Source organism: Dendrobates tinctorius, unplaced genomic scaffold (genome assembly GCF_039654945.1).
Source record: "Dendrobates tinctorius isolate UK_male_01 unplaced genomic scaffold, ASM3965494v1 ptg000171l, whole genome shotgun sequence".
Classification (NCBI taxonomy): Eukaryota; Metazoa; Chordata; class Amphibia; order Anura; family Dendrobatidae; genus Dendrobates; species Dendrobates tinctorius.
This window is the reverse complement of record NW_027361838.1, coordinates 20,824,853-20,850,050: the sequence shown is the minus strand read 5'-3', so window position 1 is coordinate 20,850,050 and position 25,198 is coordinate 20,824,853. Positions and strand designations below refer to the sequence as shown.

The 25,198-nt window shown below is 46.7% G+C and overlaps 1 protein-coding gene across 1 annotated transcript in view; it reads right to left on the bottom strand.

Moving 5' to 3' along the window:
• NDUFV2 (NADH:ubiquinone oxidoreductase core subunit V2) overlaps window positions 1-25,198 on the bottom strand; it is a 41,533-nt gene that overhangs the window by 347 nt on the left and 15,988 nt on the right. Inside the window, exons 6-7 of the mRNA XM_073550957.1 lie at window positions 11,764-11,873; window positions 2,775-2,851 (exon numbers count right to left, since the gene is read on the bottom strand). Coding sequence (XP_073407058.1) covers window positions 2,775-2,851; window positions 11,764-11,873 — 187 coding nt within the window. The remainder of the gene's footprint in view (window positions 1-2,774; window positions 2,852-11,763; window positions 11,874-25,198) is intronic.

Here is a 25,198-nt window from a genome sequence, read left to right as displayed (position 1 = left end):
GTATATTCACAAAAGAAATATTATACACTTTTCCCCTTAAGTTTTTCAATCCTAAAGCCGGGGGGGGGGGTCCGGCATGCAAGTAAAGTAATAAGCAGAGCCCCTCCCATTTGTCAACATGTAAATAGTATTGAAGGGGTTAAATGTGACCACAGGCAGGAAACCAGTCTTTTGGCTTCAGTACATACCATGGCTAATGTTGCCAGCAAAAAGAAAGGTAAGAGTTTGAAGCACGGGACTACTAGGACGACGAAAAAATTTACTCAACACTTTGTGGACAGTGGCAAAGTAACAAGATGTGAAAAGTCAGGATGGTGACTGGAAGAAATTAGGGGTTGTGCATGACAGACAATACGTAAAAAAAAAAAAAACAAGAATAGAATGGTAGAGTTGGAAGGGACCTCCAGGGTCAGTGTCCAGCCCCCTGCTCAATGCAGGATTCACTAAACCATCCCAGACAGATGTCTGTCCAGCCTCTGTTTGAAGACTTCCATTGAAAGAGAACTCGCCACCTTTCGTGGCAGCCGGTTCCACTCATTGATCACCCTCACTGTCAAAAAGTTTTTTTCTAATATTTAATCCGTATCTGCTCCCTTTCAGTTTCATTCCTTCTCATGTTTCCATGTGCAAATAAATATATATATATATATATATATATATATATATATATATATATATATATATATATATATACATATACTGTTCTTACCAACCCCTTTCTACCCCTGTTCTAGTGTTGGATGGGACCACAGGTCGTCTCCGAACTTTACGTTTTGGCAGTAGTGAAACATGCCTACAGAGTGTCCAGTGCTACCAGCACTGGAAGAGCGGCAGTGGTGGATCAGCGAGTATACTTTATTTTAGCATTTTCTACCATTTAGGGTTTTTTTTTTTTTTAATTCAAATTCAGTGATTGAAAACCTTTAAGACGCTAGTGCTGAGAGCAAAACAGAAACTCACTTTGACACTTGCCATCTCATATCTTGAGTTTCCATAATGTAGAGAAAGAACTGCCAACAGGTGAGCTGGTTACACTGCACAAATCCCCTGAAGCAGAAGATTGGGCATGACATCTCACACACTATAGGGGCAATACTGAATATTAAAAAGAAAGTAGTCAAAGAGAAAAGCTCTAAGGGGGAAAGGGGATAATATTTCTAAATAAACTTACAAAGTAGCTGTGATGTGCTGTAACTAAAATTGGTCACAGTCTCCAAATTCAGCATTCAGCTCTTGAGTGGCACACAAGATCAGTATAAACATTATGGGGGACAGAGCAATACTGATCCCCCTGGTGGTACGACGCTGGGACCTCTATTGATCCTGAGATTGGGGCTCTGCATCTCAGTCCAGAATGGAGCAGAAGTGTCCATGCTCTTACCCCACTGCATTCATTGTCTATCAAACTGCTGGAAAAAGGCGCTATACTCAGCATTCCCATAGACAATGAAACGAGCAGCGCTCTGCTTTCTCAGAATTACAGACCCCTGATTCTCAGGGTCGCTAGGGATCCCAGCAGTCTAACCCCCAGTGATCAGTAAATTGGTTTTAATTTTTTAGGAATAACCCCTTTACTATGATCGTTCTATCCCCTGTGAGGCAGTGACTGGTGTTACATGTAGGGTCGCTGTGTGTTCCCCCAGGATGCGCACGGAGGCGTACTGATGCCATGGGAGTGCATTGCAGTCACAGGCGTAGCTGTGATTGAAGTGCTAGGTAAAAGTGTGGGTCTTGGACATGCTAGTTGTCCAAGACAGATTTAGGGAAAACTTGCTCTGGGCTTTTGTGTTCTGAAACAGACTACAGATGGTAGTTGTGCAGTCAGTTTCATTCCCAGCCAGGCAACAGATTCCAGTTAAAATCCCTGCAGTAAAGGGTTTGGGTGTGTCAGGGTCAGTTTGGTGTTTGCATGAGTGCAGAGCAGAGGGCTCTACAGAGCTCCACCTGTGTGAGGGAACGCAGGCAAGCGGAGCCAAACAGCCAAGGGAGCTGAAAGGCCTGGCACTCACAGCGTACACGGCAGTGCAGACGCCCATGGCAACCGGCCCTGGAAGTGGACTGGCGTGTTTAGTGACTGTAATCTGGAGGATATGTGCCTGGCTGCAAACCAGAGGTGGAATGTCTTGTGCCCGGCTGCGATACGGAGGATATTAAGTGCAGTGTTTTGCTGTGAGTAAGCATTAAAGAGACTTTTGTTTGGAACTTTGCTGGGTCACTGCCTCATCACTGCTCAATGTGGCTACCACTGCACTACACCCCACAAAACATGCCATGGACAGCAGCACATCTCCTGTTTATCAACTGCATGCTCACTGGGGCGGATGTTCGTTATATGTTCGTTAGATTGGTGATTATGTGTAAATGGCCTTTGAAGTCGTGAAACATTTGTTCCCACCTAGGCTAGGAACCAGCAGCAAGCTGATGAAGCCTGATCCCTATTTCCTATTCTGAGAGGATAATAGTCTCCTACTAAGAATGTGTGGTGAGATCCTATCAATAACACTTGAGTCCCTGCAGCTTAGTTCATTAACACATGAATAGCCAATGAAAGTATCAAACATTGATGTCTTAATCAGTCTATTAAGATGGATGTCCTGGTAATTCAAGTCACAATTAGAATAAAATGGACATAATATTATTAGTACAATATGTTATTGCTAGATTTTCTCTGACCACACAGGCTTACTTACACATTCAAGCTAATCCATCGATACAGAAGGATACGGTGACTAGCAAATACATAAAATGTTAGGATACAGCCACATATCTATTACCTTGGTCCAGGATTAGGAACATTCCCAGCCTTTAGGTCATCAATGATACTTTCAATATCCTTTGGCAACAAATCTTCCTGCAAGATTGGTAGACACATCAATATGGTCCACAAAAAGGCAACATTCACTTATATTTCACAAATCTTAAAAAAAAACAAAAACGAAGTCTACTATTCAATATACATAAAAACATAGTAGATGCACTTCTGTACTGTTTCTCAGAGCAAAAACTGTCAGATTTTTATACTGATATTTTACCTTAGAAAATATCTAGATGGCGACATAGTGGCTTTCTATGGACACAAATCTGTTGGCTAAAATAATGTACTAAACATCCTGTAGGAAAATCTGTCACCAGGTTTATGCTACTGAATCCGAGGACAGCGCAACACGGAGAGAGACTATGATTCCACCAATGTCATTTTACTGGGCTTCCTGCTGTAGTTTTGATGAAAGAGATTAGCTCTCTCTAAGGCCTGTTTCACACTTCCGTTTTTGTGTCCGCCAAACGGATCCGTTTCCGTTTTTTTTTGACGGAAACTGATGCAAACGGATCCGTTTTTTTAAAAACGGATCCGTTTTTTTGACGGATCCGCGGTAACCGTAATGGAAGTCTATGGGACAAAAAAAACGGATCCTGCAAAAAATGGCGGATCCGTTTTTTTACGGAAAACAACGGATTTTGACGGATTTGAAAAAACGGAAGTGTGAAACAGGCCTAAGGGTCCCATTTCACTTAGCGACACTCCGGCGATCCCGACAATGATACGACCTGGTAAGGATCGCAGGTGTGTCACTACATGGTCGCTAGTAAGTTGTCAAACAGGCCGATCTCTTCAACGATGCAGCAATGATACGGTGGTCGTTGGGACCTTGTCACACAGCAGCTATTCTGACAACTCACGCCTGCGTCCGAGTTCTGCGTCGCCAACGAGGTCGCTAGTCAGCGTCAAACACAGCGATGCATGCTGGCCAGCGGGACGCCAACGATCAAAAAAATGGCCCAGGACATTCGAGCACGATCAGCGATATCCAGCGGGGGGGCTGGTCACCGCTATGTGTCACACATAGCGAGGTCGCTGTTGCGTCACAAAATCTGTGACGTTTCAGCGATCTCGCTAACGATCTCGTTATGTGAGACAGGCCCTTAACCCATACTATTCATTTACACATTGCTGACTACACCGTGCATCGGTAGGAGGCTCACAATGGTGGACGGTGATAGCTAGAGCGCATTAATACCGACTATTACATAGCAGGAGCTAATCATTGGGAAGACTAGAAGAACTTCAGCAGATGAAGAGTTTACCAACACAACTATAAGAATCCCAGTATGTGACACAGCACTGGTATCGGGGTTTCTGCCCCTAACTTAAAACCTGATGACAGAGTCCTTATAAAGAGAACCTGTCAGCAGGATTTATCACTATAAAGTAATGCCCAAAATGGCATTTTACACCGATTAAACGGATATCTTTGTTGAAGGAATCCGATCATTTTTTTATCATGGTATTAATTTTTCTGATGACGCCTTCTGTACATTGAGGTGGGCCTGGGTTCTTCTGCTCTGGCCTCCCTCACCCGAAGAAAACTTAAAACCATGATTTAAAAAAAAAAAACATGATCACCTGCTGCACTCCTTTTTAATGTGACATCCTATTCGGGCAAGAAATAGATGGGAGCAAGAATTGGGAATATTGGAAGATGAAGTTTGGGAGTCTATTTTAGAATATATTCCAAAATTGTCACTTAGCGAGCCTGGTCGTATGTCACAATTAGTTACCGTTCATAGAACTTACAGATCACATGAGTTTTTATATAGGGTTAGTGCGAGAAGCACTTCTGAATGTCCGAGATGCTTGAATGAAGATGTGGGTATTTTGCATATGTTATGGGAGTGTCCACGGTTGCAGGCTTTTTGGATTGTGGTAATTTGCATGATTGAGGGAAGGTATGGATGCGTAGTGCCTAGGACTCCGTTGGTTTGCGTGTTGGGATATGTCGACGAAATTGTAACTATTTTAAAGCAGGCGGCGGTGGCCAGGCTGCTATTCTTGGCCAGGAAATTAAATCGCCAGATGTTGGGTAAGGTCTGAACCACCCTCTAGAACGGAATATATTCGCCAAGTGGATTATATAGTGTCTTTGGAAGAGGGTATATATCAGAGAAGGAGTACATCGGATAAGTTTGTACAATTTTGGGCATCTTGGTTGCAGATGGTGCGAGTGTGTGGACGGTTTGGAAGGATTGGAGGTGTATAAAGGTTTTTGGTATGTGCCCTGATCCATCTATATAGTACAGGGGGGGGTGTATACTGCAATTCATTTTTTATTTTGTTCCCGGAGGGAGTTGGTCAATGTTATTGATGTCTAATGAGGGGGTGGGGTGATACAGAAACCAAAAATTTTATAAATGCCTAATTGTATGCTTATTGGCGTAAGTTGTATTTGATTTATTTGTTGAATAAAAAGTCTGATGTAAAAAAAAAAAAAAAAAAAAAAAAGGGATCGGATTCCTTCAACAAAGGTATCAATTTAATCAGTGTAATAACGCCATTATAGCCATACCTTTTATTTATTAGTGATATTAGTGATAAATAGTGCTGCAAGTTTCCCTGTAAAGCACTGCTCTAGCGTTTGTTTTTCAGCCCTGGGGCAGTGCTAATAAATGAAGCTTCCTGCCCCTTTTCTCATACTTCCCTGCCGCTGTCGTCACCTTTTTCCGGCTTCGCTCCTATCAAACATCGTAATCTTGTGACCCCAACTTTTGACCGGAAGACATAAGCCACGGCGCAAGCTCTCAATTCAAGTCTACGAGAGCCAAAACAATGCCAGAACAAGGGTCTCAGACTTGTATTGAGTTGTGACCTTGGGCTCACTCCAGCGAGCAGCCGACAGGTCACAAACTGCGGGAGACAGACAGGAGCAGAGGCAATAGAATGGGAAGACGGTGGAGGGTAAGTGTTAAACTACCGTGCGTGATGTGAGAAACTCGCACGAATCTCTCACATCAACGCCCGGCACTGCCGCCAGCTCTCAGGACCGGAGTGTGCGGCTGCATGTATTTCTATGCAGCCGCAGCTCCGGTTCTGAGTTCTGGCAGCAGCACTGGGTGTTGATGCGAGAGACTCGTGCAAGTTTCTCGCATCACAAACAGTAGTGTGATCCCGGCCTAAGACTAGATACAGGGAACTTATGGTGCTTTAACAATTTGAACATTTATAGTTTTCCCAATAAGAATGTATTTTTATGTTACTTAAAATGTGAACCTCAGTTACAGCGTCACAAAAAAATGGAGTAGCTAACTCAACTTCCAATGTAAGCTAACTTAAGGCCCCGTCACACATGACGATTTACCAGCGATCCCGACAACGATATCAACGTGTCAGGATCGCTGGTAAGTCGCTATGTGATTGCTGGTGAGCTGTCAAACAGACAGCTTCACCAGCGATTAGCACAGCGATGCCGAGCGCCCGGCATCGCTGTGTACGTTAGATACCAGCTGCCTGCATCAGCGCGCTGGTAACTAACTAACGTACACATCGGGTATCCAAGGGACGTGCGTCCCTTGGATACCCGATGTGTACGTTCGTTACCAGGTACCTGCATCAGCGCACTTGGTAACTAACTGAACGATCCTCCCACAATCCTTCGCGCACTGCAGGGGGCGTAACCAGAAGATCCCGGGGAAATTCAGAGGCCCGTTTGCGCCGCTGCGCCTGGTACCATGGCAACTACCAGCACAACAGGGGCCAGCCGCGCGGCCCGCTGCAGGCGTCCATTCCCGGGGTGGCGGTGTATAGCACAGGCTGGTGCTATACACGCGAGGGAGCAGAAGTCACAGCCTGCCCGCCAGGCCTGCATCAGCGCGCTTGGTAACTAATGTACACATGTGGTATCCAAGGGACGCACGTTCCTTGGATACCCCATGTGTACATTAGTTACCAGCTGATCGCTGGGCTCCCGCCGGTCACACGCATCAATGCGTGCTGGCCAGCGGGAAACCAGCGACCAAAGAAATGTCCTGGGCTTTTCTGCAGCGATCAGCGATACCGGCAGGGGGTCCGGTCGCTGATCCCTGTCACACACAGCGATCTCGCTGGTGAGATCGCTGTTGTGTCACAAAACTTGTGACTCAGCAGTGATCTCGCTATGTGTGACTGGGCCTTAAGTCTACCAAAGAGTGTTAATAAGGTATCTTCTGGTAAGGTCGGGTTCACATTACGTTTAGGCAGTCCGTTAGACGCAGTCCGTTTACGCTGCCACTTCCCTCCAGTGTCTGGCGCATCGCGACACATGCCGTAAAGCGGCATGTGTTCGCGATGTGCCGTCATTCAGTGACGGAGCCTCGAACGCGGACTGCAGCGTCTGAGGCTCAGTCACCGCTAGCACAGATGACACATCTGCGCTAACGGGTATAGCATAACGTAATCGCGTTATGCTATACCGTTTAACCGGCCCGTGAACGCTATGCGTTGAATGGGCTGGTTAAACGTAATGTGAACCTAGCCTTAAGCCTAAAAGCACCTGGTACGTACTGTGCTCTTTACTGGAATTTGAGTAGATGGTATGCAATATGTTCTCACAGCCCTACAGCTTGCACCACCATTCACAGCCACGATATAATGTATAGCGCTGGGTCACCTTCAGTCAGTTGATCAGCAGTGTTGCACAAAGTTGCATCCCACCATTCTAATATTGATGACCCATCTAATGATAGTCTTTAACCCTTCTACTGCAGACAATGGCACTAAATTCAGGATTCAATGGCATTCCTAGCTATCATGCAATACCACCTTAGGTATCATAGATGTGATCTATACCTTTATTTATTTCACACAACTGTCATTGTATTCTCTGCCTTCTAGAAGGAAAGGTCCTTTTTATCTCGTGTGCATATATATCCCGTCCGTGTAAACACCATCTGCACGTCTAAAACCCTTAAAGTCTCACTGTATTGCAGCCAGATTAGCAGGTGGATTATCCAGCTAGCTATTTAGCAACAATCACAATATACACACGTGGTCAAAATTGTTGGTACCCCAAGTGTAATGACAGAAAAACCCACAATGGTCACAGAAATAACTCGAATCTGACAAAAGTAATAATCAAAAATGTATGAAAATGAACCAATGAAAGTCAGACATTGCTTTTCAACCATGCTTCCACGAAACGTAAAAAAAATAAAATAAAATAAAACTCATGAAATAGGCCTGGACAGAAATGATGGTACCCCCTTAACGTAATATTTTGTTGCACAACCTTTTGAGGCAATCACTGCAATCAAACGATTTCTGTAACTGTCAGAGACTTCTGCACCTCTCGACAGGTATTTTGGCCCACTCAAGAGCAAACTGCTCCAGTTGTCTCGTGTTTGAAGGTTGCCTTTTCCAGACAACATGTTTCAGCTCTTTCCAAAGATGCTCAATAGGATTTAGGTCAGGGCTCATAGAAGGCCACTTCAGAATAGTCCAATGTTTTCCTCTTAGCCATTCTTGGGTGTTTTGGGTCATTATCCTGTTGCAAGAGGCATGACCTGCAGACTGAAACCAAGCTTTCTGACACTGGACAGCAAATTTCTCTCTAAAATCCCTTGATAGTCTTGAGATGTCATTGTACCCTGCACAGATTCTAGACACTCTGTGCTAGATGAAGCAAAACAGCCCCAGAACATAACAGAGCCTCCTCCATGTTTCACAGTAGGGACAGTGTTCTTTTCTTGATATGCTTCATTTTTCTGTCTGTGAACATAGAGCTGATGTGCCTTGCCAAAAAGGTTCCATTTTTGTCTCATCTGTCCATAGGACATTCTCCAAGAAGCTTTGTGGCTTGTCAACATGTAGTTTGGCAAATTCCAGTCTGGCTTTTTTATGATTTTTTTTCACCAGTGGTGTCCTCCTTGGTTGTCTCCCATGAAGTCCACTATGGCTCATACAACGACGGATGGTGCGATCTGTCACTGATATTCCTTGAGCTTGAAGTTCACCTTTAATCGGTTTAGAAGTTTTTCTGGGCTCTTTTGTTACCATTCGTATTATCCGTCTCTTTGATTTGTCATCAATTTTCCTCTTGCGGCCACGTCCAGGGAGGTTGGCTACAGTCCCATGGAGTTTAAATTTCTGAATAATATGTGCAACTGTAGTCACAGGAACATCAAGCTGCTTGGAGATGGTCTTATAACTTTTACCTTTAACATGTTTGCCTATAATTTTCTTTCTAATCTCCTGAGACAACTCTTTCCTTCGCTTTCTCTGGTCCATGTTGAGTGTGATACACACTGTCACCAAACAGCACAGTGAGTATCTGTAGCCCTCTATACAGGCCCACTCACTGATTCCAAGATTGTAGACATCTGTGATTTTAATTAGAGGATACTCCTCGATTTAACATGTCCCTTTTGTCACATTATTTTCAGGGGTACCATCATTTCTGTCCAGGCCTATTTCATGAGTTTTTAAAAAAAATTCTGTGGAAGCATGGTTGAAAAGTAATGTCTGACTTTCATTTGTTCATTTTCATAGATTTTTGATTTATTACTACTTTTGTCAGATTCAAGTTATTTCTGTCACCATTGTGGGTTTTTTATGTCATTAAACAAGGGGTACCAGCAATTTTGACTACGTGTGTAGATATATATTAAGCAAACATATCTGTAGATAAATTCTGCCCAGAATTATGACATGAGAAAAGTATTCAAAAGGTTCCCAATATCAAAACCAGGCTCATAGTGTTGGGAACATTTACCCCACAATTTCCAAGCTTTGCCTATGTTTGACACCAAAGCTGCACACATCATCCAAAGTTTTATTTCATGATCAAATTATTGGCCATGCGCATAAAGAGTAAATGTAGAGTGAAAAAAAAAAAATACGCCTTGAGGTACTTGGCAACAATATAAAACTATAAAATTCCTTATTTACATTACTCATCAGCCCCTATTGCCCCAGAATGCTGCATAAATTAAAAAAAAAAAGAAAAATTGTATACCTTACCTCCCAGACCGGTAGTACTACGCCACTCCCAAACCCGGCATCCCTGACCTTATGACATACTGAACATGACCACTGCACCCTTCACAATTACATAGAACAATGTTTCTTCTGCTTGGATGCAATTGTGAAGGTTGCAGCTGATTGGCAGATGCTGATTGGCTGCAGCAGTCACGTGATTTTTTTCTTTTCTAAACAAGACCGGTGGGGGACACAGGGCTCAAAGCAAAAGGAGCAGTACGAGTCCTAGAGGCAAGAATACATTTTACTTTGTGCAGCACTCTGAGGCAATTAACACCTTACCGACATCTGCTGTACATGTACGTTGCAAATCGGTAGCAAGTGTATGGAGTGGAGCCCACCCCATATCCCACAGGTCAAAGCTGGGACAGCCAGGACCTGTCTCTAACAGCTGGGGGTAGAGCGGACCTGTGGGCGCGTCATTCTATGTGCCCATCGGTGTTCCAATGACTCGATAGTGGGGCATCGATGGGTTACTATGACAGTTAGGGGTCTGCTGATGACCCCCATGCCTGTCTTCAAGGAGATCCTCTGAAGCCCAGCCTGTGGCCGGGCTTCAAAAGGAGATCGTGATCTTTGCCGTATACAGAAATACTGTGGTATGGCTGTATATAGTACAAGCAACCAGACACCAGCATGCTCAAATCCCTGGGGGAACCAATAAATACAGCATAAAATAAACATTTTTGATTCTGTCGCCATTTTCTGAGACCCGTGACATTTTCATTATTCAGCCGGCGTAAGTGTAGTGAGGACTCTTTATTTGCAGGGCGAGATGAAAATAAATAAAGTTCTCTACTTTAAAAAAAAAACAAACTACCGTAGACACATTTGGTATCTATGCAATTGGCGAGGAGGAGAATCATATTGCAATGCCATAATGTCATTTTAACAACAACAATGTACACAATGAAAATAATTCCCAAAACACAATGTCAGAATAATTTTTTCTCACAATTTCACCACACTTTGAATTTTTATCCTTGTTTTCCAATACACTATGTGCAAAAAAGCACTCATGTCTACATGGCCAAAAAAAAAAAGAAGATCTGGCTGATGGAAAAGGAAAGAAAAATTAAAATGCAAAAAATGGAAATTGACCATGTCCCGAAGGGGTTAAAGGGAATATGCCACCAGGTTTTTACCATGTGATGCGAGAGGAGCACCATGTAGGGGCAGGGACCCCAATTCCAGTGATGTGTCACTCATCTGCTTGTTGTCATTTTGATACAATCCCTGTTTTCTCTGCTGTAGATCTACTAGTTCTCTGAATGCTGAGCTCTGTATAATCTTGCCCTGATTGGCAGCTTTCTGTGTACACTGTGCATAGGCAGAAAGTTGTCAGACCAGTGGTGGAGGTGGGGTTATACAGAGCTGGAGGACTAGGAGGCACAGAACACCTAGTCCTTTGGTGATAATCTCCTTCTGATAGAACACTGATTTTTATTGAAACTGCAGCAATCAGATCAGTAACTAACATCACTGGAATCAGGGTCTCTGTCCCTACATGGTGCTTCTCTCAGACGATATGACTAAGCCCTGTTGACAAATCTCCTTTGATATGGAGTTGAACAAAACATTGTGGCAAATTTTTCAAAAATGTGTAAAAGAAAAACTGCTCATAGCAATTAGAGAACAGCTTTTACTCTATTAAAACAGTCTAACAATGAACGCGGTGCTGTGATTGGTTACTATGGGCAACATACAGTTGTTCTTTTGGACAATTTTTATAAACTAGGCCTATTCTCTGTATTTTTGGGTGGTAACGGAGTATTGTATCCTGTCACTTCAACCTGTTGTGTCAGTAACAAAGAAGTGATCATGAATTCATTGATTTTGCACACACAAAAAAAAACTACTACCTAGAGCGATACCATCCCTCTATTGTAGCCAAGGAGTGGCATCTTGGAGGTCCTTCAATACTCATGCGGTAATTCTGATACATTGTAACATTGTTTTTGTACTAGTGATATACTCACATAGTAATTGTCGTTAATTTGCACCATTGGTGCATTTACACAGGCACCAAGACACTCGACTTCTGTCAGCGTGAACATCTTATCAGGTGTGGTCTCCCCAGCATGGATTCCTGGGAACAGATAACAGTGAGCCTGGATGACAGCTGCTACAGTTATAAGGCTACAACATGGTACAAACAGGACAGCCGCCAACAAGATTATACAGTTTTCTTTCACACAACATTTAAAGGGAAGCTGTCAGCAGGATTGTGCTCAGTAACCTACAGACAGTGTCAGGTCGGCGCCGTTATACCGATTACAATGATACCTTGGTGATGAAATCAGTATTGTGGTTAATACTTATTTGCAGTTCTGAGTTAATGTTAAGCCCCCGTAACTCACAGCGAGATCGCTAGCGAGATCGCTGCTGAGTCACAAGTTTTGTGACGCAACAGTGATCTCAGCAGTGACATCACTGTGTGTGACACTTATCAGCGACCAGCCCCCAAGCCGGGTATCGCTGATCTTTCTGGAAAGCCCTGGACATTTTTTTGATCCTTGGTCTCCCGCTGGCCAGCATGCATCGCTGCGTGTGGCAGGCGGGAGATCAGCGAGCTGGACCTGGTATCCAAGGTAAACCGCGGGTTTCTAAGCGCCGCGCGGCGCTTAGAAACCCGCTGTGTACCTTAGATACCAGCGCGCTTGTGCAGGGAGCTGGTAACCAAGGTAAACAGCAGGTTTCTAAGCGCCGCGCAGAGCTTAGAAACCCACTGTTTACCTTGGTTACCAGCTCCCTGCACCAGCACGCTGGTATCTAAGGTACACAGTGGGTAACTAAGCAACGCCCTCGCTTGTTACCCACGTCGTCGCTGGTCCTCATCGCTGGTGAGATCTGCCTGTTTGGCAGCTCACCAGCGATCATGTAGCGACACACCAGCGATCCTGACAAGGTCATATCGTTGTCGGGATCACTGGTGCGTCGCTATGTTTGATGGGGGCCATATGCTCCTGCTCAGGGGTGGGTCTTCATGTGGTGCTCTGATTAGGTATTCACCAATATGGCTTCTGACAGGTCACTTATCCCTCACTGACCTGCCCCTTATTTTACCATAATGAATATTATATATATTGAAAAAAAAAAAAAAAAATTCACCTTCAACAGGCGGCCGCATGCGCTGCACCATGATCACATGTATAATGAGCACTGAATTATGTTGTTAAGTCCATAGATGCTACTGTGCAGGTGCTGCCATCTTGCTAGAGAAAAATTATTTCCAAGATGGCGACATCTTAGTGCAGACAATTTTTTTTCTAGCAAGATGGCGCGGAATTTGTATCAGCAAATCAAATTTCTTTATCGCCTTATTGGGGGACACAGAATACCATGGGTGTATGCTGCTGCTGCTAGGAGGCTGACACTATGCAAAAACAAGAAAATTAGCTCCTCCCCGGCAGTATACACCCACCGACAGGCACCAAGCACCTCAGTTTGTGCTTAGTGTCTGTAGGAGGCGGACCGGGATCTCCCCAGATCCGCAGTTTTAATCCAATTTTCCTTTCAGGTTTAGTTTGAACTTTTTAATTTTTCCCTCTTTTCTCTTTTAGGTTCTTTTCCATCGGGAAACGGTATATTTATCACTCTGATTTCCCATATCATGCGGCTGAGCGAGCAGTGTGGTGTCACCCACATCGCAACTCTCAGTACCGCAGGCAGGACTTTTCCCTATCACCTTCTGGTGACAAGGGTTACGGACAGGTGGCTGGTCCTTGCCGATTCCCCCTCCTCACCCCTTTCTCGGGACAGGGCTGAGAGGAAGACGGCGATCGCAGGTGTTTCAAGCAGTCTTCTGCAGGATGCGGGTACAGAGGACTCCTTCCCCTCCCAGCGGCCTGCCGTTTCCCCGTGGGCCCCTGTGGTCATCCTCTTCTGGGACGTCAGGTAAGTGCCTGTACGTTCCCTCCGGCCCCGCATAAGCTCCAGTGACATGGGAGAAGAAGGGACCTGGTTTTGCAGTTCCACAAGTTTGAATCTCCCGCCCTTTTCTGCCTGTCGCGCGCTCAGCACTTGCCTTCCTTCACTTTCCCTGCTCTAGCCAGGGAGTCTACGGGGATCTCCTCACTCACCGCAGCGTCAGGACCCTGTCAGATCATCCTTAGCGCGGTATGTCGGGCATGGGGCTGCGGCGCCGTCACAGTGGGAGGCACTTTCACTTTCATTTTCCCCTCAGCGCGGGGAATTCCTCTGCTCTCCCTCCTCCCTTCCTGAGCGCTCTCTTTTCAGCGCGCCCTTTCTAGCCCATCACAGGGCTTCTTTCTCTCTTGGATGCCAGCCCCCTCTTCTGCCATGCCCTCCCCAGGCGCTATTAACTAATCACGGCGAGGCCGCTAAGCTCCGCCCCCATCTCCCAGCACAGCGTTTCCTGATGCCTGAACACTCTTTCCTGCGCTGCTTGGGGGACACTTCGGCGTTTTTCTTTTGCTGCTCACAGAATCTCGGTAGGCTCGGCTCTGGGACAGGGATTAGCTCCCCTCGGCAGTTTTTCCCTAATATCTGCAGCCAATCAGTGCAGTTTACTTATGCCCAACCCTTCAGGGGATCTCTGCTTCAGGCCCACCGCTACCTATTACGCCTGTGCGCGCTGTAAAAAGAAGTGGGCATCGGGTCAGTCGTCCCCATTCTGCCCCCCCTGCAGTCCTTCAAATATTTCAGCATCTCAGGAACGCACAGAGTCCCGGGCGGGGGGCGCTCTTCCCTCCTCTCTCCCCCCGGAGTGGGCCGTTACAATGTCACAGTCTGTTTCTGACTTGACAAAAGTATCACAGTCGCTGGTCCAGGTCTTAGAACGATTACCTCAGCTATCCTCAGTCACCTCTGCTCCGACCACCTCTCGGGGTGAGTCGTCCGCACCTGACCGCGACCTTCAGAGAGACAGACAGGGAAGGACTTCTAGGAAGCGGGCTCTGTCCACTTCGTCTTCGGGCTCGCAGGGCCCTTCTGCGCCCAGGCCTCCTTCTCCTTCCTCGGATGACAATCTTCAATCAGGCGAGGATTCTCATTCGGAAGCTAGCTCAGAGGGGAACAGCGTTTCTAAAACGCGGGACATGGTCGATAGTCTTATTGCAGCTATCTTCCAAACACTAAAACTTAAACAGGATGAGGCTCCAACTCAGGAAAGCTCTGTTCTCCTTAGACGAGCCAGACCTCCGTCTCGAACCTTTCCCAATCACGACGATTTCGACACTACCTTATCCAAACACTGGGAGCGCCCTGAGCAACGTTTCTCAGGCCGCAAGTACTTGGACGTTCTGTACCCCTTTGACGCAGATCTGCTCTCAAAGTGGTCCAAGGCTCCCGAGGTAGATCCTCCAGTTTCCCGGATAGCCTCAAAAACGGTGCTCTCTCTGCCAGACGGGGCATCGCTCAAAGATCCTACTGACAGGCAGATTGAATCTCTGGCTAAGTCTATCTTTGAGGCATCTGGCGCCTCTCTCTGCCCTATTTTCGCATCCGCCTGGGTGGCGAAGGTCATTTCCGCTTGGGCAAAAATTCTTCGCAGAGGCATCTTAGCGTCAGCTCCTCAAGACGAGTTGGCAGATCTTGCAGATCAGATTAACCAGGCGGGAAAATACCTTTTGGCCGCCTCCTTGGACGCGGCCGGCTGCGTAGCAAGGGCTAACAGCAACATAGTAGCTGTACGCCGAGTCCTTTGGCTAAAGTCATGGAATGCGGACACTACTTCAAAAAAGTCGCTTACCAATCTGCCATTCCATGGCTCTAGGCTCATTGGAGCAAAGCTGGATCAGATAATTGCCGATGCCACTGGAGGTAAAAGTACTTCGCTTCCCCAGTCTCGACCAAAACGTCCTTTCAACAGAAGGGGGTTTCGACAGTTCAGGCCCTTTAGTCCCTTCTCTGCCACGGAGAGAGCCACTCAACAGGATCGGCCGCCTGCCACCAGGGAGCGGGATCAGAGGAAACCTTCCTACAAACCCGCTCCTCGCTGGAGATCTAGAGGTCAATATTCCAGATCTGCACGAGCCAATTCCGGCAGATTTTCGTCTAAGTGACGGGTCACCCCCACCTGGAATTTCTTCCAGGGTGGGAGGCAGACTTTCCTTTTTCGCGGATGCTTGGCTGTCCGTTGTCGACGACGCTTGGGTCAGAGAACTCGTCGCGTCCGGTTACAAAATCGAATTTGCTTCACTCCCGAACAGACGGTTTTTTCGGTCTCGGCCTCCGCGACAGCGGACCCAGATTCCGGGTTTTTTGCAGGCCATTTCCTCCCTTCTTTCCGCCGGAGTCATTGTTCCCGTTCCCTCAGACGAACGGTTTTCCGGGTTCTACTCCAATCTCTTTGTGGTCCCGAAGAAAGACGGCTCTCTTCGTCCTATTCTGGACCTCAAATTGCTCAATCGCCACGTGAAGATTCTTCATTTCAAAATGGAGTCTCTTCGGTCGGTGATTGCTTCCATGGAGCCCGGGGAATTTCTCTGCTCGGTGGACGTTCGGGATGCCTATCTGCACATTCCAATTTGTGTGCAACACCAGAAGTATCTTCGATTTGCGTTTCAGGGACGCCACTTTCAGTTCACAGCTCTTCCTTTCGGCCTGGCTTCAGCGCCCCGGGTTTTCACGAAGGTGATGGCGACCGTCATGGCCATCCTTCGCTCCAGAGGGATCCTCATCATCCCTTATCTGGACGATCTTTTGATCAAGGGTTCGTCTCGCCAGGACTGTCTCCGGAGCCTTCAGATAACCCTGGACACTCTCAGCCGCCTAGGTTGGCTGGTCAACAAGGAGAAGTCCATTCTGATCCCTACCCAGCGTCTGACCTTTCTGGGTATGGAATTCGACAGGGAGCTAGCCCGTGTTTTTCTTCCAAAGGAAAAATTTACATCTCTGTCCAAGGGCATCAGAACTCTCAAGAGGCCTGCTCCCATTCCCATTCGGTTCTGCATGAAGGTCCTAGGGAAGATGGTGGCCTCCATGGAAGCAGTGCCCTTTGCACAGTTTCATCTTCGCCCCCTCCAGCTGTCTCTGCTTTCAGCCTGGGACAAGACCACGATGTCCTTGGACCGTCCTATTCGGCTTCCTCTCAGAGTGAGGCAGTCTCTCACTTGGTGGCTACGGCCAGCGTCAGTTCTCCAAGGGAGGTCATTCCTTCCGCCTCAGTGGCAAATCATCACCACAGATGCGAGCCTTCTAGGATGGGGAGCCGTGTTCCATCAGAAAGCGGCCCAAGGCCTCTGGAAGCCACAGGAATCTCTCCTCCCAATCAATCTTTTGGAGATCAGGGCTATTTTCCTGGCCCTTCTTCATTGGCAACCCCTCCTCTCCGGCAAGCCGGTCCGGATTCAGTCGGACAACGCCACGGCCGTGGCGTACATCAACCATCAGGGGGGCACGCGCAGCAAACAAGTAATGTCAGAAGTGGCCAAGATAATACGCTGGGCAGAACGTTACGTTCCGACAATCTCCGCCGTCCATATTCCAGGGGTGGAAAATTGGGCAGCCGACTTTGAGTCGCCAGGGCCTAGCGTCCGGCGAATGGTCCCTGCACCCCGCGGTTTTCTCTCAGATACGCGACCGTTGGGGCACCCCGGATGTCGATCTCATGGCATCTCAGATGAACCACAAGGTGCCGCTGTTCGTAGCCAGGTCCAGGGACCCTCTAGCCGTCGCATGCGACGCACTGGTGACTCCGTGGTCCCAGTTTCAACTTCCGTATCTGTTTCCGCCTCTGGCATTGATCCCTCGGGTGGTCAAAAAGATAAAATCGGAAGGCGTACCAGTGATTCTAGTCGCTCTAGATTGGCCAAGACGGCCTTGGTACGCGGAACTGGTCAACATGCTCGCGGACGTTCCCTGGAGGCTTCCGGACCGTCCAGATCTTCTCTCGCAAGGCCCCCTTTACCACGAGAATTCTCAGTCTCTGAGTTTGACGGCATGGCCGTTGAGACCGCAATTCTGAAGGAATCAGGTCTGTCCAGTCAGGTTATTCAAACTATGATCAGAGCCAGGAAACCAGCCTCTTCCCGCATTTACTATAGGTACTGGAAGGCTTTTTTCCGTTGGTGTGATAACAGTCTTCCCAATGTCTTTTTCTATCCCGTCTATCCTGGGGTTTCTTCAGGCTGGGTTAGACGCGGGTCTGTCCCTCAGTACACTCAAGGGCCAGGTTTCCGCTCTCTCTATCCTCTTCCAAAGAGAGCTAGCTTCTCTACCACAGGTCAAGACCTTTCTACAAGGGGTTTCCCACGTGGCTCCTCCTCATCATTCGCCAATAGACCCGTGGGATCTCAACCTCGTCCTTAGCGCGCTCCAGAAGGCGCCGTTCGAGCCTCTCCAGGACATTCCTTTGTCCCTTCTCTCTTGGAAGGTCACCTTTTTGATCGCCATTTCATCCATCAGAAGAGTTTCTGAATTGGCGGCCTTGTCATGTCGTTCCCCTTACCTCATTCTCCATCAGGACAAAGCCGTTCTCAGGCCCGTTCCTTCCTTTCTTCCGAAGGTGGTTTCCGCTTTCCATATCAATGAGGATATCATCCTTCCTTCCTTTTGTCCGGCTCTATCTCATCCTCTTGAGAAGTCTCTCCACAAACTGGACGTAGTTAGAGCCCTGCGTGTCTATCTTGCCAGGACCTCTTCCTTTCGTCTGTCCGATTCCTTGCTGGTCATCTCTGAAGGTCGCCAGAAGGGCCTTCCGGCTTCCAAATCCACGATCGCTCGCTGGATTCGTTCTACCATTCTAGAAGCGTATCGTCTTCAGGAAAAGCGGCCCCCTCCGGGAGTAAGAGCTCATTCCACCCGGGCTGTGGCGGTTTCGTGGGCTGCTCGTCACCAGGCCTCGGCCATGAAAATTTGCAAGGCTGCAACCTGGTCATCTTTGCACACCTTCACGAGGTTCTACAGGGTTCATACCCAGGCCTCGTCTGATGCTGTGGTTGGTAGGAAGGTTCTGCAGGCGGCGGTGGCTCACCGGCCGACCTAAGCCTTTCGGTTACTTTCGTTCCTTATTGCTGTTCCCACCCTTGGGACTGCTTTGGGACGTCCCATGGTATTCTGTGTCCCCCAATAAGGCGATAAAGAAAGATGGATTTTTGGTTCTTACCGTAAAATCTCTTTCTTGGAGCCTTCATTGGGGGACACAGCACCCTCCCTGTTTAAGTTGTACCGTGTTGGGTCTTAGAGTCCCTTGTTGGGTTGGTACATATGGTTCGAGTTTTTCTCGTTGCTTCTCCTACTGCTTTTTCACCAACTGAGGTGCTTGGTGCCTGTCGGTGGGTGTATACTGCCGGGGAGGAGCTAATTTTCTTGTTTTTGCATAGTGTCAGCCTCCTAGCAGCAGCAGCATACACCCATGGTATTCTGTGTCCCCCAATGAAGGCTCCAAGAAAGAGATTTTACGGTAAGAACCAAAAATCCATCTATTTAAATTATAAATTCCACACCATCTTGCTAGAGAAAAAAAATTGACTCCACTAAGTTGGCGACAGCCGTGCCTGCGCAGTAGCATCTATCGGCGATCCCATAGATGCTACTGCACAGGCTCCGTCAGCGTTATCTTGGAAATATTTTTTTTCTCTCTCGCAAGATAGCGCAGAATTTATACCAGCAAATCAATACCTTCCTTCTCACCCCTCAATGGGGGTGGTCTTTCTTGTCCTTCCTCATTTTCGGCTCCTCTAACAGAGGCCTGGGAGTTTGCGGGTTCTGTGCGGGATATTAGTTGTTCCCAGTATTGCGCTTTTCTGGGCAGAGGTCTCAGATGTTGCTCCTGGGGATCTGTTGTAGTCCTTCTTCCAACTTAGGGGTCACAGCTCCAAGTGCTTCTATCACCACTGGAATCACTGTTGCCTTCACCTTCCACATCTTCTCCTGTTCTCCTTTGAGGCCATGGTATTTCTCCAGCTTCTCATATTCCTTCTTTCTGATGTTGCTGTCACTTGGCACTGCCACATCTATTATCATTGCTGTCTTCTGGTCCTTTTCTACTATCACAATGTCTGGCTGGTTAGCCAACACCTGCTTATCCATCTGGATCTTGAAGTCCCACAAGATTTTAGCCCTTTCATTCTCCACCACTTTTTTTCTGGGGTCTCCCACCTGGACTTAGGAGGGCCTTGTCCATATGCTGTGCAGACGTTCCTGTATACAATTCCCACTACTTGGTTGTGGCGTTCAGTATACGCTGTTTCTCCTTGCATTTTGCATCCTGACACTATGTGTTGGACGGTTTCTGAGGTTCCTTTGCATAGTCTGCACCTTGGGTCTTGTCTTGTGTGGTAGATTCCTGCTTCTGTGGTTCTGATACTTAGTGCTTGCTCTTGTGTCGCTATGATTAGTGCCTCTGTGCTGTCTCAGAGTCCATCTCTCTCCAGCCATTGGTAGGATTTCTCCATGTCTGCCACCTCCATTATCTGTTGATGGTACATCCCATGCAGCGGCTTGTCTTGCCATGGCGCTTCATGTTCCTGTTCTTCCTTCCATATCTATATATATATATATATTATGTAAACTAGGGGACAGGGCAGTGAGGGATCAGTGACCTGTCAGAAGCCATCAGTATGAATGCCTAATCAGAGAACCACATGAAGACCCCCACAGGCCACCTCGGAGCTCGAGCATATCATTAACACAAAATTGAAAATAAGGATTAAACATCAAACACAAGACTGATTTCATCAACCAAGGTATCACTTTAATCAGTATAACTGTGCCAACCTGACACTGTAGGTTACGAAAGTATTCGGCCCCCTGGAACTTTTCAACCTTTTCCCACATATCATGCTTCAAACATAAAGATACCAAAATGTAAATTTTTGGTGAAGAATCAACAAATGGAACACAATTGTGAAGTTGAACAAAATTTATTGGTTATTTTAAATTTTTGTGGAAAGTCAAAAACTGAAAAGTGGGGCGTGCAATATTATTCGGCCCCTTTACTTTCAGTGCAGCAAACTCACTCCAGAAGTTCATTGTGGATCTCTGAATGATCCAATGTTGTCCTAAATGACTAATGATGATAAATATAATCCACCAAGTCTCCGTATAAATGCACCTGCTCTGTGATAGTCTCAGGGTTCTGTTTCAAGCACAGAGAGCATCATGAAGACCAAGGAACACAACAGGCAGATCCGTGATACTGTTGTGAAGAAGTCTAAAGCTGGATTTGGATACAAAATGATTTCCAAAACTTTAAACATCCCAAGGAGCACTGTGCAAGCGATCATATTGAAATGGAAGGAGTATCATACCACTGCAAATCTACCAAGATCCGGCAGTCCCTCTAAACTTTAATCTCAAACAAGGAGAAGACTGATCAGAGATGCAGCCAAGAGGCCCATGATCAGTCTGGATGAACTGCAGAGATCTACAGCTGAGGTGGGACAGTCTGTCCATAGGACAACAATCAGTCGTACAATGCACAAATCTGGCCTTTATGGAAGAGTGACAAGAAGAAAGCCATTTCTCAAAGTTACCCATAAAAAGTGTAATTTAAAGTTTGCAACAAGACACCTGGGAGACACACCAAACATGTGGAAGATGGTGCTCTGGTCAGATGAAACCAAAATCAAACTATTTGGCAACAATGCCAAATGATATGTTTGGCGTAAAGGCAACACAGCTCATCACCCTGAACACACCATCCCCACTGTCAAACATGGTGGTGGCAGCATCATAGTTTGGGCCTGCTTTTCTTCAGCAGGGACAGGGAAGATGGTTAAAATTGATGGGAAGATGGATGGAGCCAAATACAGGACCATTCTTGAAGAAAACCTGTTGGAGTCTGCAAAAGACCTGAGACTGGGACGGAGACTTGTCTTCCAACAAGACAATGATCCCAAACATAAAGCAAAATCTACAATGGAATGGTTCACAAATAAACGTATCCAGGTGTTAGAATGACCAAGTCAAAGTCCAGACCTGAATCCAATCGAGAATCTGTGGAAAGAGCTGAAAACTGCTGTTCACAAACGATCTCCATCAAACCTCACTGAACTCGAGCTGTTTGCCAAGGAAGAATGGGCAAGAATTTCAGTCTCTCGATGTACAAAACTGATAGAGACATACCCCAAGAGACTTGCAGCTGTAATCGCAGCAAAAGGTGGCGCAAGTATTAAGTTAAAGGTGCCGAATAATATTGCACGCCCCACTTTTCAGTTTTTGACTTTCCACAAAAATTTAAAAACCGGATTACTTACCGGTAATACTCTTTTGTAGACTCCACAACAGCACCCACTGAGAGAGGGGATCCACCCCTAGGAACAGGAAACCTACAGAGAGATAAATGGGGCTGTCCCCCTCGCTCCCTCAGTTTGTATTACAGAGAACAATGGAGGAACCGCCATACATGTTTTAGTCAATTTGTTAGCACAATTCATCTGTCCTTTATATATATATATATATATACACATATATACACACACACACACACACACACACACAATTCTATGCTTGCTATAGCTTTCTACATTTTAAGTCTTAATTCTAATCTCCACCACCAAGGAGAAACACCTGTGAATTTTTACGGGCGGGAAGTGAGCGGGTGCTGTCGTGGACTCTACTAAGTATTACCGGTAAGTAATCCGGTTTTTCCTCTTCGCCACGACAGCACCCACTGAGAGATTTCCAGAGATAATCACCTGGGAGGGAACACCGTGTTAAGGACAGATCTACCAAAAGACAGATCCTCTGTAGAGGACAAATCTAGTCTATAGTGACTATAGAAGGTAGATGGAGAAGACCAGGTTGCAGCCTTACATATTTGCTCAATTGGGACGTTCGCCCTCTCGGCCCAGGAGGATGACAAGGCTCTGGTAGAGTGCGCCTTAATACCCTGTGGAGGGTCCTCTCCTTTTGCTGAATATGCCATTGTGATCGCATCTCTGATCCACCTGGACAACGTGCCCGTTGTAACTCTAGCCCCCTTCTTGTTACCCTGGAAGGAGACAAAAAGAGACCTACTCTGCCTCCAGGGACTGGTCCTAAGTAGGCTAGCACAGCTCTTCTAACATCTAAAGTATGATATTTAACCTCGTCCTGTGTTGTTGGGTTCTCATAAAAAGAAGGTAGGCAGATCTCCTGAGATCTATGAAACTTAGTTGCCCGTTTTGGCAGGTAGGACGGGTCTGTTTTCAATATCAGTCTGTCCCGTGTTACTGACAGGAACGGGGGGTCAACCGACAGGGCGTGAAGATCACTTACTCTTCTAGCTGATACTAAGGCCACTAGTGTAGCAGTCTTTAATGAGAGGCATTTCATTGATATTGAACTTATGGGTTCAAAGGGGGGCTGAGTGAAGGCATCTAACACAAGACTAAGGTTCCATGCTGGTAGCTGAGGAATATGAACTGGCTCTGACCGCTGACAAGCTGAAATAAACCGGGTCACCCACCTATTACCTGCCACGTTGTAGTTAAACAAGGCTCCTAGGGCCGATACATGGACCTTTAGAGTATTTACTGATAGCCTCAATTCCCGACCCTTCTGAAGGAATTCTAGAATGGCCGTAATGGGTACTTCACCGGATAATTTTGCTGGGTGAAAGGCCAGGAATTTTCTCCACACCTTAGAGTATATTCTTGTTGTAGATTCTTTCCTACTTTGCAGAAGGGTATTAATCAGGTTTTTTGAGAAGCCTTTCTGCTTCAATAGTTCCCTCTCAAATTCCAGGCCGTTAGGCGCAGGGCTTTGACCTGTGGATGGTAGCAGGGACCCTGCGAGAGAAGGTCGCGGTGTAGCAGCAGAATCCATGGGTTGGATATTGACATGGCTCTCAGCCATGAAAACCACGGCCTCTTGGGCCAAAACGGTGCTATCAGGATGACCCTCGCCCTCTCGTCTTATTTTCCTGATCACTGTTGGTAACAGAACCATTGGAGGAAAGGCATAGGCTTGCTGGAATGTCCAGGGTGCTTGTAGGGCATCTAGTATGTCTGGGTTGTCCGCTCTGTAGAGAGAAGCGAACCTTTTTACCTGTCTGTTGGCTCTGGTTGCGAACAGGTCTATCTCTGGCCTGCCCCATTTTGCCTCTATCATTTCGAAGATGTGGTGGCTGAGGACCCATTCGCCCGGATATAGGGTCTGGCGGCTGTGGTAGTCTGCTCGAGAATTGTCTACTCCTCTTATGTGGCGCGCAGACAAGGAGTGAAGATGCACCTCGTCTATCTGAAAGATCTTCTCCGCGATAGACATCAATGGCTTTGATCGCGTACCTCCTTGCCTGTTTATATATGCCACTGCGGTGGTATTGTCTGACTGGATCCTCACGTGGGTGCCTTTTAACTGCGGGAGAAATTGAGATATAGCATAGTAAACTGCTGTTAGTTCCTTCATATTAGAGGAGCTTTCTGCTTCTTCCTCCAGCCATTGGCCCTGCACCATCTCTTCCTCTAGGTGGGCTCCCCACCCCGAGGGGCTAGCATCCGTGGTGAGTACCCTAGAGGGAGTAACCCACCATTGAACTCCTCTTGATAAATTGGTAGGATCCAACCACCAATCTAGGGAGTTAACGACTTTGGGCGATAGGGATATCCTCCCTTCCAACTGCCCCTGCAATCTGTCTGTCTCCTGTAAAATAGCCCACTGCAATCTTCTGGAGTGGAATTGGGCCCATTGCACCGCTGGAATGCATGATACTAGGGACCCCAGCAAGGACATACCCTGTCTCAATGATATTACAGGTTTTTCAGTGATGATCCGTATCTTATTAGCTATGGTCTGCGCCTTAGCATCTGGTAGAAAGCATTTCTGACTTACGGAATCTACTTGCAGGCCTAGGAACTTCTGACAGGTTACTGGTTTTAGCCTGGACTTCTCCCAGTTGATTAGCCAGCCTAGTGTCTGTAAGGATGAGACAATATCAGCTATTCTATTTTCACATTGGGCAACAGAATCTCCCACTATGAGCAGGTCGTCCAAGTAGGGGACCACTAAGGTGTCATTCAGCCTTATATATGACATCACCTCCAACATCAATTTGGTAAACACTCGAGGGGCCATAGATAGTCCAAACGGCATCGCCGTAAACTGGAAATGTTGAATCCGACCCTCGAACCAGACCGCTACCCGCAGGAACCTCTGGTGCCTCTGGTATATGGGGAGATTGTAATAGGCATCCTTTAGGTCCAAAACTGCCATATAACACCTGGGGAACAAGAGTTTTATTGCTGAATTTATTGATTCCATTTTAAACGACCTCAGCTTCAAGAATGTGTTAAGCTTTTTTAAATTTATTATAGTCCTAAAAGAGCCGTCTGGCTTAGGGACCAAAAATAAGGGAGAATAAAAGCCCTCTCCCTTTTCGTCCCCCGGGACCTCTATCAGAACACGCTTAGTTAACAGCGTTGCAATCTCCATCTCCAGTGCTTCCTGCTGTGCTTGGGACTTCATAGACGTCAATAGGAAGGAGTTCGGTGGGTGCCGAACAAATTCTAGTTTTAGGCCCGATGA